Here is a 20324-nt window from a genome sequence, read left to right on the forward strand (position 1 = left end):
TTCTGAAGGACCTTCTTTAGCAAAGTTATTTCAAAGAAGAAAAAAAGACATCAAAGAAAGTAGGTTTGTATTCAAAGTTTAAAAATGTTAAATATTTCAAAAAATTAAAAAATGAAATAAAGGTGTGTATGTACACACACACACACACGACACCTAGAAAACATCCATCTCAGATCAGTTCCTGATCAATGAAAATCTATTCTTCCATCATGAAGACTGAAAACACTAAGAGTAGCTCAGTGGGGAGGTCGGGAGTTGAATGATTTTACTGACAGGATTTTGTGACATAGGCAGCTTGCTTTGCTCTTGCTCTCTTGTAACTCTATTTGAATAAAAATGTAAGTATTCGTAAGCTTCTCTGTTTACAGAACCAAATTTTCTTTATTTATTCTGAATCAGACACAACATGCCCAAAATGGGAGTCCTGTTGGCTCACACATATCTATATTTATGTAGAAGTGATACCGCATCGTTACATCCTATTTTCCTTCTTCATATGTGACAGCAACATAGGCAACCGTGGTGCCAAATCAAGAGTGCTGTGCTTTACCCTCTGTGTATTCGGTAAGACTCTGCTTTGGTTTCTAGACTCACATTCACCCCAGAAGACTAGATTCCACTGGAGTCTGCTCCAGAAGAGAAGCATTAGCTTGTCTGGAGAGCCTTTTGGCTTTGTCCTAATGAGAATGAACAGCTGGACAGATCCTGGTGGCCCGGAGGTGGGGTAGGAGTGACCTCAGAAACTTTGCAGATGGAATCATCTTCTCAACAAACAGAACATGCTGTGGCTTAAAATGGCCCTATGATTTGTGAAACACCCTGAATTAGAAAATTAAAGTTATGTTTAAAAAATTGTCCTTTATTCATTTTAAAAAAAATGTTTATTTTAGTCTTTTTCTACAAGATGCAATGCACATTCTTGGCAGGTGAACATGAAAATCCAGTCTCTTCTACTCTACTATCTCTTTCACTTTGTCCATGTGAACATAATAGCCCTACTTCCTTTCTGGGTGGGGATTCACTTTCCAACTGGATTCTACTATGTGCCTCTTATCAAAAAATGATACAATGGGGAATGTCACTGTCACGCCTTCAGGAAACTCTTACAGCAGCAATTTCTCTATTCCTAAAAAAAAATTCAATCTTAACATTTGTTGTGAGAATCTGAGTTCAGTAGAAGTCATAGCAGGGAGATTGTTCTAGTCACAGGAGAACTCTAGAGGGCACTGTCACTGTCTCCCATATGACATGGGACAGAGAAGTGCTGGGGACCCTGGGGGAGGGGGACATGCCGAGAGGATATTTGGTAGCTGCATATTGGAAATACAAACAACAGGTAAGCATTACCTTGAGTCCTATTGCTTGATGTGCAGCCAAAGTGACTGCAATTGCTCCATCCTGAGAACAGATTTCTCCTAAACGTGCATACATTATATGTGACAACCCAAGGCCTCCTATTAAAGATGAATACATTTCTGTTAGTGCCAAAGCAAGTGCTCTACTTAAAAGCCTTGATAATGATGTGGAAGAAAGATCAAGACCAAATATGAGATGGGGGCTTTTTCTTAATTTCATATATTAGCCGTATCACTTTAAATAAGCCAATCTCTGTGATCCTCAGTTTTATGCTTTGTAAGATGTAAATCACAGTGCTTTAACTATACCATGAGATTGTTAGGATCAAGTGATGTCTGTGAAAACACTTTATAGCCATAGAATTTCAGATATGTGAAAGTTGTTACTATTATAATTTATTATGAATAATAATTAGAATTGTAAAATACCCATCTATCTAAACAAAACCTCATGCAAACAAAATATAATGGGAAAATGTTTTTATTACAATGTACCTGCGACTCAAAACCTTACCACAAGTTCAGCTGAATAAAGAGAGGCATTCCAAAAAGAATCAAATTCATTGGGAGAAAAAGGACCAAGAAGCAGAGCAATCAACCAACAACAATTTATTAACCACCTACTATGTGCCAAACACTATGTGAAGTTCCGAGGACAGAAAGGAAAGCAAAAGCACAGAGAACAGCTCTGTCCTCATGAAGCTCAGCCAGATTAAAATAAAGGGGCAACCTCAGGGCTCATGTAGCCAGGAGGTCCAGGAAAGGCCTTCTGTACAGGGGGCTCTTGAGCTGAGTCTCAAAGGAAACCAGGGAAGTCAAGAGGTGGTGGTGAGGAGGGAGAGTTTTGCAGGCATGGAGAACAAGCATACAGGAGCCTGGAGGTGGGAGATGAAACCCATGCATGGAACAACAAGCAGGGCAGGACACAGAGCCTAAGTAAGCTGGTGAGAAAGGGACAGATAGGAAAGAGCTTTAAAGACCAAACAACAGACAATTCTATTTGATCTTGTAGGTAATAGAGAGCCACTGGAGGCTCCTGAGGAGAGGTGCTTTAGAAAAGCCACCTTGTCAGCTGTGGGGACAATAAACTGGAGCGTGGAGACTTGAGAAGGAAATCCAATGAGAAGCCCTCACAACCATTCAAGAGAGGCGAGGAGAGCCTGAATTAGGGTGGCAGCTGTGTGACTTCAGAATAAGTTATCTAAGAGAAGTGATGGAGATACAAATAACAGTACTTGGCAAATAGCTGGAAACAGGGTAAATTGTTAAGGACCAAGCCTAAGTGTGAAAGGGCAGGTCAGTTCTCCAAAAACCCCCACAGTCATAGCACACTTGAAGGAACTGCAACTCAGCCTTTACTGACGCAGATGTTGCTTATGAATTAGAGAGAGGTCAGAGAATGCACCTGCCTCTCAGTCTCCTTGTATCATCATCATCCTCTCACATGAAGGGATCTATCCTGCTGGTCAGAGTTGGTTCCCCAGCAGCCACTTGCTCCCATAACAGTAAATGAAGAATTGGAAGTCAAGGATGCCGCCAAGGTAGCAAACCTAGGTGACTAAGAGGATGGGGCACCCTCAAAAGCAATAGGGAAGTTCAGAAGAGGGAGTGGAGGGAGGAGAGGGAAGATAACAAGCTCTATTTTGGTCACTGAGAGCTTGAAATGCCTTTAGTACATTCCATTCAAAATGTCCAACAAACAACTGGAAATGTGGAAGTGGAGCTCTTGAGGCTAGGGGTGTAGAGCTGGGAATCGTCTGCCTGGAAAGAACTGCCTCTGTGGGAGAGACAGCATAGAGAGAAAAGGAGAGGGTACCAAGGACAGACTCTTGGGGGACAATCAGGTAGGAGGCGGTGAACCAAGAGCATCCCAAGATGCGGAAAGGAGAAGGAATGAGGGCATTAGATGTGACAATTAAAGAGATCTCTGGTGGCTCTAGAGAGAGCGGTCTGATCAGATTAGGAGCAAAACTGCAGCAGGTTCAAAGGAGAGTGAAGGAAGACGTGAAAGTACCAAGCACAGATGATATTTTTTTCAACAAACTTAACAGAGAAAGGGAGAAACAGGATGGTGGCGAGCAGGTGTGACAAAGGAGAGGCTTATAAGGACAGAGGAGACTGGAATGTCTGCAGGCAGCAAGGAAGAAGCTAACAGACAGATCTGGAGATCAGAGGAAGTGGATGTCTGAAGCAAACTGACCACCCAATGGCCAAGACAGCTGCCATTAATAAGTCTGAATTGGTCACATACTTTTCAACTTTAGTAGGTCAGAGTTCTTGTGTTTCCAAAGTAGAAGTCCTACTGGGTTTTGGGAAGCAGGCAAAAGTTTTTAATGAAGAAATTCTATGTGCATGCAAACAATGGATAGAGCAAAAAATATTCATGTTTGTTCTCTTATGATTGGAGCCTCTGTACAATCTCATTTATGCTGTTAATTTAACACATCCTTTTACCTTTAAGTTATTTAACATCAGTCTCTATTTCTAAATAGTACCAAATTCAATTTCAGCCTAATGACAACTAGTGACATTTGAATGCATGAGATTTTTCCTATTTTCTGATATGCCTTACAGATGAACTTGGAGATTTCAAATTTCAATCTGAAAATCGTTATTTATAATGATATTATTTATCATTATATTATTGGTTATTATTATTATATTGGTTATTTATAACCAATTTTTTACTACAAATTACTTATGGTGCAATCCTGATCACATCATCATTCTGATAGCTTTTTGATATGTAAAAGGGAGATGAAAATACTGCTAGAAAGGAGTAAGGCAGTCTTTATTTACGAATCTTCCTCCTAAACGTAGAGGATTTAGATACAGAATGCTTCTCTCCCTACCCCCCCTTTTTTGGTAAGGCAATCGGAGTTCAATGATTTGCCCAGCTAGCAATTTTCAAGTGTCTGAGGCTGGATTTGAATTCGGGTCCTCCTGAAGGCCGGTACCTTATCCACTGCACCACCCCAGAATGCTTCTGTTCTTACAAATAATCACAAAGCATGATGAAATGATTTTCAAAACTACAGAACTGTCACATACTGTTACAAAGTAATTTTTTTACACCCTGGAATTTATTAATGTTCTCTGGAAACAAGAAGATCCAGGTTTCCTTATGCTCTGGGAAATAAATGCATTGCTATTATTAAAATGTTAACTTCCAAGTTAGAGAGAACCCCAAAATATTTTTTTAAATAATAAATATAGTTATGCAGTTATGGTTACTTACCATATTCTTCTGGAATCATCATGCCAAAGAGTCCCAGCTGCTTTAATTTATCTAAAGTTTCTTGAGGAATTACACCATCTTGATCAATTTTTTGAGAATCCACTGACAAACAGAAAACATAAATATATAAAATTTAGACTGATCTTTAATTTTTACTGTTGAGTTTATCTATACATGAGCCTAAAAAAAAAGAAAATTATTTAGTGTAATACTGGTTAACCTGGCAAAAATTTCCAATTTCAGTTTCTAGTATATAAAATTCAGCCTTGAATCCTTCACATGTCAATTTGGTCAGAACTTTTTCTGAAGGTTTAAAAAAGTAAGAGTGCTTTAGAAATGGAAAACATGAAAAACAGAACAGCAAGAGTGAGTTATATGTAGGGAAACAAGATGTCCATTAAGAGCCACATTAAGTGTGGCTAAAATGGAACATCTGAGAGAGGAAGTGATAAAGAAAAACAAGAACCCAAGGGTAGCAAAATGGGTGGGCACCAGCTACCAGATGGTGGAGTGTGGATGGGACAAGACTAGAGTACCAAGACATAGGGTCTGAATAGGCTCATAACCATTTGAAACTGAATAGTACAGCCAGATGGACATGAGAGGCAAAAATACAAACAGGAGGAAAAGACAGCATCATAAAGTGAAGTGCTTAGTTTGGAAGGAAGCAAGATGCACATTCAAATGCCACCTCTGACGTTTAGCTTCTCTAAGCCTCAGTTTCCTCATCTGGTTAAAAAAAAAAAAAAAAAGAGTTGGACTAGATAGACTCTGGGACCCCTTCTATGTCTCAATCAATGATTCTATCAGTCAGCTGTCCAAATATAGTTAGTTATTCTCCAGCCTTAAAAACTGACCTAAGTAGGGGAAGATAGATAGGAAATCTAAATAGAAAACAGAAGCATCATTCTCAGCTGTCAAAACAGCGCAGCAATAAGAGGGATAAAAAGGGTTCACAAATACCCATAACTGGAGATAAAGATTGCATTATTTTGTCTTAAGTTCCTGAAACTCTTGAAAAAGAGAAATATGATTATTCTAAACCTTTACACAGTCTTCCATGAGTAGTGTGCTTTAAGAAATGTTTTAAACCTGATCATTAATCATGATAATAATAATTGATAATAAAAGATAACAGTAAAAAGATAATAAAAAAACTACAAACAACAGCAATTTTTTTTAGCTAAAAAGGAATATGGAAATAAAATCTCCGCCAAATGTGTGCTGTTGAAGAAAGCTTTGGAACATAAACATTTTCTGGATCAAAGGTTTGAGAAGCTAGTATGCACAATAAGATTTACTAATTTCCCAATAATTCATCTACATAACCATAAGTTTTATGTAGAACTTAGAATACATATGATTTGGAAATCTTTCTATAAAACGTCTTAAATCATTTCTTGACTAACATTAACATGGAAGAGTCAATTAAAGGAAGCAACATTAGGGAGAGGCAGAGATCAAAGTAAAACCAGTGCAGAAATTAATTGCTACTTTTACTTTTTGGATCACAAAATTTCAGAGCTGAATAGGTCTTAAGTATTAGTCTTACTCAGCTCATTAATTTTAGATAGGAGAAAAGGCTCGAAGCTTACCCAAAAACATATACCTAGCTAGTGGTAGAGCTGAAATTAGAACTCAGGTCTTATGGGCTCCATCCCAGGATGCTTTCCTCTAAACTCCAGCTTCTTATAGATTGTGACACAATATGGGGTCTCATGACTGAATGTAGGGGAAGTCATGAAATTATGACTTATTATTAGTAAATGTTTGATTTGTATACCTATTTTATATACTCCACTACCTGGGGTCATGTCAAAATTTCTCAGGCAAAAAGGAATCATGAATGGAAAAAGTTTAAGAAGTCCTTCTCTAAACCATCCTGTCTTTCCTACTTGTCCACCTTCATGTTCCATTCCTTATACTACTTGGGGAGAAATGAAGGGAGACCATGCATGTTCAAGTTTTATACTACACTTTCCCTCACCTAATATGTAACAAAGTTTGTTTTAGTAAGATTTTAAGTTTTCTGATACATGTATCTCTACCCCTTGAATGGAAAATTCTGCTACAATGTGATTCTTCTTTTTAGACGGAATATAATAAACATGTTTCTCCCACATGTTCCTTTCCCCCAATAGGTGAGGGATCTGGAAGACATGAATGATGTTGATAAATGCCAATCTGATTAAGACTCTAAGCAGCTTTGCAGGTTTTTTTTTTTTTTTTTTTTTTTTTTTTTTAACCTTGGATGGTGTCACTTAAATCATGAAGCTCAGAATTTACACCCTAGTCTGGCTGTTTCTCTGATGCTTATTATTCAGGTAGGGAGTGATAGATTTAAAGCATATATATATTTTTTTGAAGCATATATTTTAAAAGGCATCATTACCAATTTAGTTCTGATTCTATCTGTTAAACCTGGTCACCAGTAATGCAAATTTTGAGGTCTATTAAAGAATAGTCACACATAATTAAGCAATTTTTAATAAATAAGGGAAATAAGTCTCAAGATTTTTTTGATCCATTTGAAAAATACACAACTGTAAATGTATATCTATATATATGTAGGTAGGTAGATATATGTATGTGTGAATGTGGATATGTATATGTGTACATGTGTATGTATGTGTGTGTGTGTGTGTGTGTGTGTGTGTATATATATATATATATATCTGTGTTTAACTGTTGCTTGCTTAAGGGAAGTGGAGGTGGGAGGAAGTAAAAGGCAAAAAAAAGAATAAATAAAAAAGTGCATGGCAGAACAAAAGAATAATTTACAAGAAATCAAAGAAATAATGAACAGTCATAAATATAATCTCTTCAATTATTACATATGCTTTCTTGAAATGAAAATTTATTGTTACATATTTTGCTGGGCACATGACAATATTTAAAAAATTTTTCCTTTTCTGTATTTCTCTTTATTTTGTATTTAGGTTTAAATAAATTTTAAAAAAAGAAAGAAAAATATGCAGCTAATTTTGTAATCTGTTACCATTCTAAAAATTCCAATAGTGGTTATTTGATTATATGTCTAGGATGCTAAAGGCTGGATCATTTTAAGAAGTTGGCCTAGATGACAGCTACATTCTAGGTTTCTAAGTTGTATGATTCTAGTATTTTAAAATATCAATCAGAGCAACTTCTTACATTGCCAGCATTTCATGTTTTCATGATTAGCATATTAAAAAAAATCCTTCCTATATAAGTTGTTTCTATTAAGTGCATACATATCATTAAAGATTTTTCAAGTCAAACTGACAGTCACAGAAAACAAAAATCTGTTAAAAATAGTTAATATTTCTGATAAAAAAAAAAGGGTACACACCTTCTTCATTGAAGAATTTTTCTACTGGTACCACAAACTGCTTCATATCGTTTAGTTCATCTAGGGTGACTTCTGGATATGGAAAAACTTGTTTCTAAAAAATGACAATATTTATTCAAGTTATCATTTTCTCAGATGCTATCCAATCCATTCCTAAGGAAATTATACTTTTGGAAGATGGTCATAGCCCTAGACTATGTGATGGTGCTTATTTCTTGAACCACATCCAAAGATTGCTCTACAGGGATCTTTTTCTATAGGACAATAAGAATACTTCAGGATATAGGAAAAGGGAACATTAGTTGAGCTGTAAGGGAATGAAAATATTTAGGCATTATCCTACATATTAACTACATTGGGGGAAAATATAAGAACCAGGAGTGTAAAATGAGGTATAAATGTTCTTGTTGGGCACTTGAATTAAAAAACTTTAAAAATAATTTTGATATCTTTTTATAAATTTGTTGACATATTCCCTAAAAGCTATTCCACACAATAAAGATATTTTCTAAAGGGAAAAAAATTAAAGGAGGAAAATAAAAAAGTTAACAAAACAGAATATGTTGAACAAAGCATGAAAAAAACATTCAATGTTCCTTTTTTGCAAAGAAGAGGCTAGAGATTTCTTTATTCAATCTCTTCTTTGGAGCAGTATCTATTCCTGTTTATTCTCTGTAATTAATTCAGCAACAGTTTAATTGTTTTATGGCGGTGATTCTTTCTACTGACTTAATTGTAATCACTTTTTGACGCTGCTGACTTTGCTCCTCATCAGTTCATGGAAACTTACCCATGCTTCTTTATAGTCACAAAGCCAACATTTTCAAATATGATCACTGTATTGATTTGTTTTGCTTGACCATACTTATTTGAGGGGAGAGATGTTATGGTAGAGTGGGTGGGGAAGAAGTGACAGTGATGTTTAAAAAAAAACAAACTACACACCTTTTTTATAAAAAGCAAATCTGGAACCCATGAATGATGTTGATAAATGCCAATCTGATTAAGATTCTAAGGATTTGAGAAAAAACCTAAAAGCAATACTGTATTCTGATTACAAAGAAGTGTGCTTCCGTACATCTTTCTGTGTCGGAGACTTTTTAAAGAGCTTCCTTCTTTTTTTTTAAATACTAGCTTTTTATTTTTCAAAAGACATGCAAAGACAGTTTTCAGTATTTACCATTGCAAAACCTTCTGTTTTTCTCCCTCCCCAAAACAGCAAGTAATCCAAAATAGGTTAATCATATGCAATTCTTCTAAACATATTTCCACATTATGCTGCACGTGAAAAATCAGATCAAAATGGAAAAAAATGAGAAAGAAAAAACAAGCAAACAACAAAAAAAGGTGAAAATACTATATTGTGATCCACATTCAGTCTCCATAGTCCTCTCCCTGGATTCAGATGGTTCTTTCTATCACAAACCTGTTGAAGAGCTACATCTGTCATCAGTTGATCATCACATATTCTTATTGTTGCTGTGTACAATGTTCTGGTTCTACTCACTTCACCCAGCATCAGTTCATATAAGTTTCTCCAGGCCTCTCTAAAATCATCCTGCTGATGATTTCTTATAGAACAATAATATTCCATTATATTCATATACCATAACTTATTCAGCTATTCTCCAACTGATGGGCATCTACTCAGTTTCTACTTCCTTGCTACTAAAATTTTGCCCAGGTGGAGTTCCTTTCCTTCTTTTATGATCTCTTTGGGATATAGGCTCAGTAAAAGCACTTCTGGATCAAAGAGTATGCACAGTTTGATAGCCCTTTGGGCACAATTCCAAATTGTTCTTTAGAATGGATGGTTCAGTTCACAACTCCACCAAAAATGTATTAGTGTCCCAGTTTTCCCATATCCCTTCCAATATTTATCATTATCTTTTCCTATTATCTCAGCCAATCTCTGTGTGAAGTGGTGCCTCAGAGTTGTGTTAATTTGCATTTCCCTAATCAATAGTGATTTATCAAGAGCATTTTTTCATGTGACTAGAAATGACTTTTAATTTCAGAAAGGAATATGCTTTTTTCCCCCTCGGTGATTCATGGAAAGTATAATAAACTTGACCATGTATTAGGGCTATAAATAAACTCAACACCCAATGGAGAAAGGCAGAACTAGTAAATGTTTTTGTTTCCCAATAAGATTGGGGTAAAACAAGGTTGCCTACTACCACCATTACACTTCAGTATTGTATTAGAACTTTTAATTTCATCTGAAAATTATTTGTTCATATCCTTTGATCATTTATCAACTGGAAAATGACTTGTATTCTTAAATTTGAGTCAATTCTCTACATATTTTAGAAATGGGAACTTTATCAGAATACTTAAGAGTCAAAATTTTTTACCCTCAGTTTTGTTTCCCTTCTAATCTTGGTTACATTGATTTTGTTTATATAAAACCTTTTAAATTTAATATAATCAATATTATCCATTTTGCATTTCATAATGTTCTTTAATTCTTCTTTGGCCATAAATTCCATCCTTCTTCACAGATCTAAAAGGTAGATTATCTCTGGTTCTCCTAATTTGTTTAAAGTATCACCTAAAGGGCTTCATTCTGAAGGTTTCCAATAAATAAAGACCAAGACTTCATATTAATTTTGGTATTCAAAAAAGTTGCTATTCTGAGTATTTGTGTACAGGTTTTCCACTAGGCTGAAGTGACTAATGTGAGGATAACTGTCCTCCCCAGCAAGATGTCATTTGCAAATTACAAAGTACTTTCAGACTCATGATAGAAAATGCTATTTGCATCAATAGAAATAACTGATAGGATCTGAAGATCAAAGGATAATATTTTCATTTTTATTTTTTTTTGTTTCCCCCCCTTTTCAAACTGTAATCGTTTTTTGCAAACTTTCTTCTTTCACAATATGACTAGCGAGGATTTTACATGATTGTACACATACATCTCTATATCAAATTGCTTACTGTCTTAAGAAAAGGGGAAGGTATGGAAGGAGGAAGAAAATCTGGAAATCAAAATTTTATAAAATTTATAAAAAATGAATGTTAAAAATTGTCTTTAAATGTAATTTAAAAATTAAAAATACAATTAAAAAAAAAACCCAAACCCCCACAAAACCAAAGTGCATTCATATCCTTGATTTTGCAGAAGCTTCACTGTAAGCTAATATCATGATCCCATACTGCAATTGAAGAAACTGTGAAACTCAGAGGTTAAGTGGAGACTCGCTGGAGGTTACAGCTCTACTGGGGGCAGCTGAGATAGAACCCATATCTAAAGTATGTCTGCCACTCTAGAGATCCATGACTTGTGAACTGGAAAGGCCCTCAGAGGTCCAGAGAACTAATATGATTTGTCCACGGCAGAACTAGGACATGAAGCCAGTTCCTTTCACGCTAGAATCCAGCATTTGTCACAGTTGCTCTCCTTAGAGCACAACAAATGGTGATAGCCAATGATGTTTTTCATTATTTGATAAAGGCACTGCATTGATGAAAATTGTCTTTTTAACATGTGTGGGTTATTTCTTTGACCACGTATAGGCACACTGAGAAAGACAATGAATTTTAGAGCTAATTCTCCATTCCAGATTCTTTCCACCATAGCTTGGGGTATGGTGCCTCACATTTTTGTAGGGCAATTATGTGGGCATCTTTGTGCAGGTAAGGTTGTAATGGGTGTGGGCACTGCCAAATCCAAGCATATGCAGCTATACCAAGGGGTATGATCCTATAACCTATATAACTATTTTCTAGTTAAAAAGATATTTTCTCCCCAGTCTCTGCTATATGGGAAAAGGAAGCACTGTCAATGGAACATGATGGGATGACATAATAAAACCTAGACCATCCAAGATCTGAACAATCAAGAGGCAAAGACAATGATAAATTAATTCAGCAAAATTGCAAGATACAAAATTAACATACAAAAATAATCTATATTATAATTTTCTAGTAATAAAGTTGAGGAATATATAGTAAAAAAAGAAGTTCCCTTTTGCAAATAAAAACAAAAACTAATGACAAAATAGCTATCACTAGAATGTTGGAATAGGATTCAGAGACTCGGGTTCAAATCCTGCTACAAGTCATTTAACAGATGTGTGTCTCAATATCTTCACCTGTAATATGAGGATAATAGTACCCAGTTTGAGAACAAGATGAGGTAACATTTATAAAACGTTCTGTAAACCTCTAAGTACGGTAAATGCTTTGTTTTGTTGAGTTATTCAGTCATGTGTAAATTAATTTCTGAAAGAAATTCTGAAAGAGTATTGATGACAATTTAGGATAAATGAAAAACTGAGACTTTACATATCTAAATCTCAAAATGAACTTAATTCTAAAACAAGGTTACTTTAAGGAAAAGTCTGGGATTTTGTTGCTGTTTAAACCAGGGCTTATTAACTTTTTTTCACTCGTAAACCCCTTTCATCCGAGAAATTTTCATGTGACCCTGAGTATGTAGATACATAAAATAAGTATACAAAACAAAAATTTACTAATAAATAAATCATAATTCTGTGATCCCCCCCACATTCAGTTACATGACATGGAATCAAGAAGCTGAGGTTTAAACATTCATTGTAAGCCTCTGGATCAAAATAATTGAATCTTAGGATTCAGTTTTTGGCAAAAAGATCGGAGGCTAAGGTACTGGGCAAGTATCCAGGGACAATATCTACTAGAACAAAAGCTACAATTTATAAGGCCAAACAGCCCATGACTTAGATAAACCCAGATACTTTTTAGAGGGCAACCATTCAAGGCTACTTTTACAACAGATAAACTGCTGACCCAAAGTCTGAGCCTTAATGAGGGACAAGGCTTGCTGTGGTTCCATCAGAACTTTATGACTCCTGGCAGAAATGGTCTTTTGGACACCACTGAATTTTAACCTCTTCCAATAGGATGAATTTTGTGATCCCCCCATCTCAACCCTACCTTCACCTAGAAGTCATAGGGAAAGGTGGGAGAGGTACAGGCTACTCTCTTCAGGATTCACCAAAATAGAGCTCAGAAAAATCAAAAAGCCTAATAGTACCTTCAATGATGTTGGACTGATTACAACAGAGAACCTCTCTGATTACCATTTTCTCATTAAATGTCACAGAAGCAAAAAAAAAAAAAAAAAAAAAAAAGTCCAAATTTTTCAAGAAACTAGATTTGAAAATGTTTCATGACATGCCAATAACCCATTAAGTAGGAGTAAAGGGACTGAACAAGCACAAATAATAAAAGCCGACTGCTGTAAAATTGTGGAGATTCAAAATTAGAGTTCTTACTCCTTTATAGAGCTGGGAGGTTTATGGGTTGATGTGATAAACTGCACATACGTTCAGCCTTTTTCAATGTATTGATCAACTTTGCTGATCTTTTCCCTTTAAAATATAATTTGTTATATGGACTGAGAAAGGATATTGGAAGAAATTTTGGTGATATAAATAAAAATTTCTTTAAACAATAAAATAATTTGTCTTTTTGAAACAATGTCCTACTTGGACTAGATATAAAATATATTGCTAGATAATGGATGGTGCTAAAAAATTTCAAAAGATGGCTTCTTGGACCTCTGTGGTCCTAAAGTACTTATTATTTTTGTCGTTTTATACCAAACAATTTAAAAAACATCCTTGGAGGTTATTTGTACAGACTTCTCTGTTTGTCTTATTCCCTCTCATTTCTCATCACAATGTTCTTTTCAGTTAAGTTATTTATAGGGGTGGTTGTTCACTATATACCATCATGGATGGTATCACTTAAAAATAAAGCTGGTGCCCTTCACACCTTAGTCAATTAATCAAGAATGAGAAAGGGAACTATTCTATATTATTTCAACATACACTTTCCCAACAAAGTAGATAACCTGTCTAAAATAAAAAATTTAGAAAGGAAAACGATGAGATGACAAAATTGGCAAAATGGAGAAACTTGCAGTAAGAACAGCAGTCATATTTGCTTTATTTAATACTCAAGATGAAGATACAAAGTTTATCAGCAATATCCATTTATTAAGCACCTACTTTGTTGACAGCATTGTATTAGGTGCCGAGGACACAGACAAAAAAAAAGGAGTGCCTGTTCTCGCAGTTTATACTCTGTTGGAGGTAAACAACACATACACATATTAGATATAAAATGTATCTAAAGTAAATTTATGGTCATTTCCTGGGGATGGCACTTACCAGCTGGGGGAAGGAGAGATCAAGAAAAGTCTTATGCACAACAGCTATTTGGTGCAGAAGGTAGCGCATCAGCCCTGAAGTCAGGAGGATCTGAGTTCAAATCTGGCCTTAGACACAACATTTCCTGGCTGTGTGACCCTGGGCAAGTCACTTAATCTCAATTGCCTCAGCAAAAAAATAAAATAAAATAAAAATAAAGCCTTATGCATGAGATGGCACTTGGGACAACCTCTGAAGCAATTTCCCTAGATTTCAAAGAGATCCAATGACACCACAGGATGATGTCTGGACTTGTAGGTGAACTGGATTTAACTGATGCTCTAGAGATGCCCTGTCAACACCCTCACTTCTTTTTTTCAGAATCTCTATAGTCTAGGGGCAAGACAAAAGTCAAGACAACTGGTGATGGCCTGGACCTGATGGAGGACCATGAGGTCTTCACTGTCTCACCAAGCTCTAAGGGTCCTCTGTTGGCTGTTTCAGCTGACTTCCTGACTGTTGAACAAACTGTTCTCCTCCACCCATCCCACTTGGGGTTTCTTCACATGCTTGGGGTGGACCGACTGACTGAGACAGCTGACCAAGCTGCAACCGCTGCAGGTGCTATAGCGTCTTGTAGCCACAGCTCAAAGCTGAGAGCCAGGTGAACACCAAAGATGGATGAAGAGCTATCACAGTAGAGGTACTAGTTCTCCCTGAGCCCCATACACCCTCTGTTACACTAGAAGATGGGGTAAGAAGGAAAGAGCCTCCGAGGAGGAGGAGAGTCAGCCTAGAAAACAGAGCTGGAAAATGGAATGTTCTGTGAGGACCTATAAGAAGGCCATTTAGGCTGGATTACGGAGTACGGGAAGAGTAATAATGTGAAAAAAAGTGCAAAAAGTTGTGAAAGGTTTTAAATATCAAACAGTGGAATCTGCCATAAAGACTCAAGCCACTGGAGTTTACCAAGGGAATAATATAATGAGACTTGTGTTTTAGGCACACCAATGACAGCTGTGAAGGAGGAAGTAGAGGGGAGAGAGACTGGAGGGAGTGAGACCATTAGGAGGGTGTTTGCAAGTGTGCAGATGAGAAGAGACGAGGGCTTGAACTATGGTAGATATTGATGGGAATGGAGAGGAGATGAATGTGAGAGATGTGAAGGTAAAACCGCTAAGATTTGGCAAATTAATGTCTACATGGCAAGAGGAAGCTTGTGCGCCTTGGAGACTACAAGGATGGTGGTGTCCCAAAAGAAAGAGAGGTGCCAGGAGAGAAACGCAGTTAGTTTTTTTGAACATACTGTGTTTTAGATGGCTGTGGGACATTCAGTTTGAAATGTCTAAAAGACAATGGCAACATAAGAATAGAACTCAGAGAAGGAGGACAATGACAAATTAAAGCTGGTCCAGCAAAACCAGGGTGACAAGAAGACTAACGCCTATAGGTAATAAGCCCAATGGTCTACAACAAAGTGTCAGGAAGCACAGGAATCTAAGGATGAAAAACGATCCACTACTGGCCTTCGGTTCTTTCTATCTCCGCACCCAAGGACCTGGAAGCTGGTCTTAGACAAATCTGGTCTTCTGGAAACCGCTTTTAACTGTGTACAGCTTGCACCATAATCAACAGCACTTACTGGAGAGCAACAGGAATATCGAACTGGGCTCTGGCTCTGAGGCCTCCGTGCCGAAGGGTCTGGCACACTTGGCTACGTTAATGTAGTGCTCCAGACCAAGAATGGAACCAAGTGGGAAACCTCCCCTACAGACCAGGTTTGTCCCATGCCAACAGGTCTCTGCAATCTGGCAATACTAAATCACAAAATAAGATGATTGGATCATGAGGTCACAGACATCACGAGATCATTCATGGAAATGGAAGCCCACACCACTGATTCCAAACCTTTTTTCATACATGCCACCTATATGCACAAGGAGATAAGCTTATGATGCTACATGGCATAAGAACAGTTAAGAGTAAGGAGAGTACAGATCTCTACCCAGCTAGAGTTGCAACTGCTGGTTTTTAGTGTGTCTGACGTTCAAAAATACCCCAGAAACTAAAGTCAGTTCTCCTGGACTCATCAACCATATATTATGCTGTACAGCTATAAGCCAGAGATAGGACTTATGAGTAAAATATTACTCTGGCAGAGCACATTTTCTCCAAAAGAAGTAAGTGGAGTAGAATAGAATAGCATCTAAATTAAGATCCATTCATAAGGAAATCTGAAAACCTGAAGGGAGAAATTAGGTAAGGAGCACTTGACTGAAGATCAAGAGAAATAGAAGTAGTATTGTTTTGGGGATAGACTACAGCTGCCTAGGCAGAAAGGTGAAATCAAGTGAGGCAGTTGGAAAAAAGATAAAAAACTTGGCACAAATAATGGGATACTATAATGATAAGGGATCCAAACTTTTCTCTATGATAAAGGCAAAACAGCTAAGAAATATGTAACTTATCTCAAATGATAATTTCATCCTTCAAAAGGTGAAGGAAGTGAAAAGGGAATTTGCTACGCTCTGCTTGACTGACCAAAAAGGAGGTACTGGTTGCTAAAAGTAGAAAATTACAACAAACTTAGGAGCAAGATAAAATATAACAAATTGGGCCATATTGCCAAAATTGGCATTCTAAATATTTTTATTCAGGGCCTACAGATCTGTACCAACTGCTGTTTGACCTCAGAGACCCTATTCATTTTGCCATTTATGAATGCCTTTCTCCTAGTATCTATTATTAACACCTATGCCAAATAGATCAAAGTTGTACTTTAATATTCCCTTAAAAGATCTGTCCTATTTTGTTTAAGGTTGCCCCACTTAAATTCAATTACTTCTGTTGCTACTCTTGAAATCATAGGACATCAGATGATCCCATATATAGGAGTACCATCTAGTTTCTATGTAGCCACATAGCTTTTTAGTCAAAGATGACCCTATTAAAAATCATAAAAATATAATACGTTACTGGATAAAGATGAGGCCACAAATATGATTAACAGAGAGCAGAAATGCAAGATAAGTGAAGACATAGATGATTTCTACATGTTCCTAGAAAGTTCAAATCACTAGGCTCAGTCTAGGTAATGAAATAATGTGTAGATTGGATGGTTGAGTTGGTACTATTAATCAAAGGATTAGAGATGCATTAAAATTGGAGTGGGGAAAATGCTGAATGAGAGAAAAGAGGAGAAAGAGAAGGGAAAGAGACAGGAAGAAAGGAAGGATGAAAGGGAGGGAGAAAGGAAGAGAAAAAAAAGGAAAGGAGGAGAAAGAGAAAAGGAGGGAAGAGAAAAAGAAAATGTTGATTATAGACCAGGGAGTTTACTGGCAGAATTTCAGAATACCATTATAAAAGTTAGTTTGTGAGCATTTAGGAGAGCTACAGTTATCACTGAAAGTTAGCTTCATCAAGAACAAGTCATTCCGGACTAATCTTGTCCTATTTCAGACAAGGCAACAAAATGATAAACCAAAGGAATGCTATGGACATAGTACTTGTTGTAGCTGAGCCGTTTCAGTCATATCCAATTCTTGGCCACCCCATTTGGGATTTTCTTGGCAAAGACACTTACAAAAGAGGCAAACAGGGTGAAGTGACTTACACAGCAAATAAGGAATGAGGCCAAATCTGAACTCAGTTCTTCCTGACTCCAGGTGGAGTTTTATATCCACCTCACCACCTAGCTGACAGAGTATACTTAAAACTTTAACAAAGTATATAATGAAACCTTTCCTGCAACACTTATGGCCAAGCTGGAGGGTATGGCCAAGATCAGTGGTGTTAAACTAAAACAGAAATGGAACTCTATGGTCATATGTTAACTTAGAAAATCACAAATTAACATGATCTATATTTTATTTTTTATCATTTTTGTTTGACATTTGCAGCATTCAGGTTGTTAGTCACCTCTGGATTAGATTATATATTTTAGGTGATCAGACATTTAGATAGATTTGGAACAAATTTTAATGACTATATCTAGAATAGTCCTTAATGAGCTGATGTCAATGTTGGGGGAGGTTTCCCAGTCCTAATCTATGGTTAGCAGGACTCTGGACCAGGGCTCGAATTTCTTCAGTGATGACTAAACCTTCCTGGGCTCCAGTTTTCTCACCTTGAAAATGAGGAAGTCGACCTAGATGATCTCTTAGGGTTTCTTTTGACTATGATTTTACATATTACTAGATAAGAATAACTGAGAGACAACCTGTGTAGCTGCAACTAATATCTATATGTTAGAAATTTTGGGAAGAAATAGACTGATTATGGAGAAAGTCATCTGCATACAGAGGGAGGACTTTGGGGATTGAATGTGTATCACCTTATAGTATTTTGACCTTTTTTGTTACTTGCTCGGTTTTTTTTTTTCCCCTCTTTTGATCTGATTTTTCTTGTGCAGCATGATAAACGTGGAAATACATTTAGAAGAACTGCACATATCTAACTTACATTGAATTACCTGGGTTCTAGGGGAGGGGGGAAATTTGGCACAGAAGGTTTTGCAAGGGTGAGTGTTGAAAACTATTTTTGCATGTATTCTGAAAAACAGAAAGCTATCAGCATAAAAAAATCTAGGACGATATGGACAAGATTTATATAGGACAAGATTACAGGAAGCAAATAAATTGCATCCCTGTGTGGAAGGAGGTGATGCTCACATATATTCACCTAAGCAGAAACCAGATAACCAACAGACTTTAGAAAACCACTGAAGCTTTTGTCAGCAAGGTAACGCTGAACTGAAAGCTGTACTTGCCATTTATCTGGCAGGACGCTCAGAATAGATTAAGAAAAAGTGGACACCTAGTTACAGTTTAAAACTGTATTTAAGGAGGTTTAATCTGGCAGCGTCCTCCGGTTGGATTAAGAAAAAGTGGATTCTAGGGAGAGACGTCTGTAACAGTGACTGACGGGGAACTAGCTGGCTGCTGTGCGGCGGTCAGAGGAAGTATGGAGACAAAGGAAAAGCGCTGGGGAAATGTTTTAAATAGTTTTTTAAAAGCCCTCCGAACTTGAGAGCCAGCTCCGTGTTAATTCCCTGGGCGTACTGCCACATAAACGTTAAGCACGGTCTTTAATGTTCACCTGCAGACAAAACTTCCAAAGAGCGCTAAGGTTTGCCGATTACAGAGTTTCTGCTTGGGAATCGTTTCACTCCGGGCCTAACGTACCCACTGCCCATAGCGGGAGTTAAAGCCTGCCACTAATTCACAATGTGACCTTGGACTAATCCCTTTCCTCCGAGCCACTTTTCTCACTTTCGGTTGGCAATCTCAAGCCCACGGACCTCTTCTCCGAAGTCACGAGAAAAAGCCTCCGGCACCGCGGCCGCCTCCGGCACCGCGGCCGCCTCCGGCACCGCGGCCGCCTCCGGCACCGCGGCCGCCTCCGGCACCGCGGCCGCCTCCGGCACCGCGGCCGCCTCCGGCACCGCGGCCGCCTGGCACCGCGGCCCGCCTCCGGCACCGCGGCCGCCTCCGAGAGGGAAGCGCGGACTCACACCGGCACCGCGGCCGCCTCCGGCACCGCGGCCGCCTCCGGCACCGCGGCCGCCTCCGGCACCGCGGCCGCCTCCGGCACCGCGGCCGCCTCCGGCACCGCGGCCGCCTCCGGCACCGCGGCCGCCTCCGAGAGGGAAGCGCGGACTCACACCGGCACCGCGGCCCCGCCCATCTGGCGGAGGAAACACGCGGGACGCGGCTCCCACACCGGGCCCGGAGGTCGTGGCGCCCTCCCCGCAGGCGGGGCCGGCCGTTACCTTCTGGAGCTTCCCCAGGAACAGATCCTTGGCGTAGGACGAGCAGCGCGGGCCAGTGCGCAGGAGCCGCCGCAGGCCGCCCGCCGCCAGCCGCCGCTGGGAGAGGGCGCCCAGGGCCCGGCGCGAGCCCGCCCGGGCCGCCCGCAGGAGGAGGCCGCCGCCACAGCTCATCCCGCTCCGCGCGCGGGTCCCCGCCTGCCGCCGAGGAGCTTGAGGAGCCGGCAGACGCGCGGGCGCCTCCCGATGGCGTCACACGTGGGCGCCTCCCGATGGCGTCACGAGCCGGGAGGGGCTCTCGGCGCCCCCGCCTCCCGTAGGCCCGACTGCGGCTGCGCACTCCGGGCTGCGGCGCCGGGGGGCAGGCTGCTCCTCTTTCCCTTTCTTTCCCTCCCCCATCCTCCTCCCCATCCTCCCTGTTTTTTACTCCACTAAAGCCAAGCTTTCTAAGCTATGGGTGGGCTACCCTTGTGGGGCAGCGTAACTGACT

General features: G+C 38.8%; 1 protein-coding gene across 2 annotated transcripts in view; it reads right to left on the reverse strand.

The window, feature by feature from the left end:
* Window positions 1-20092, reverse strand: part of ACAD9 (acyl-CoA dehydrogenase family member 9) — a 44848-nt gene extending 24756 nt beyond the window's left edge. The window contains exons 1-4 of one of the 2 annotated variants that reach the window (XM_031956671.1): window positions 19838-20092; window positions 7925-8018; window positions 4594-4695; window positions 1348-1454 (exon numbers count right to left, since the gene is read on the reverse strand). In XM_031956671.1, coding sequence (XP_031812531.1) covers window positions 1348-1454; window positions 4594-4695; window positions 7925-8018; window positions 19838-20008 — 474 coding nt within the window. In that variant the 5' untranslated portion in view covers window positions 20009-20092. The remainder of the gene's footprint in view (window positions 1-1347; window positions 1455-4593; window positions 4696-7924; window positions 8019-19837) is intronic. The other variant, XM_031956669.1, reaches the window with a different exon arrangement.
* Window positions 20093-20324: the final 232 nt, after the last annotated feature.

This window comes from Sarcophilus harrisii, chromosome 1, assembly GCF_902635505.1.
Source record: "Sarcophilus harrisii chromosome 1, mSarHar1.11, whole genome shotgun sequence".
In the NCBI taxonomy this organism is placed as follows: Eukaryota; Metazoa; Chordata; class Mammalia; order Dasyuromorphia; family Dasyuridae; genus Sarcophilus; species Sarcophilus harrisii.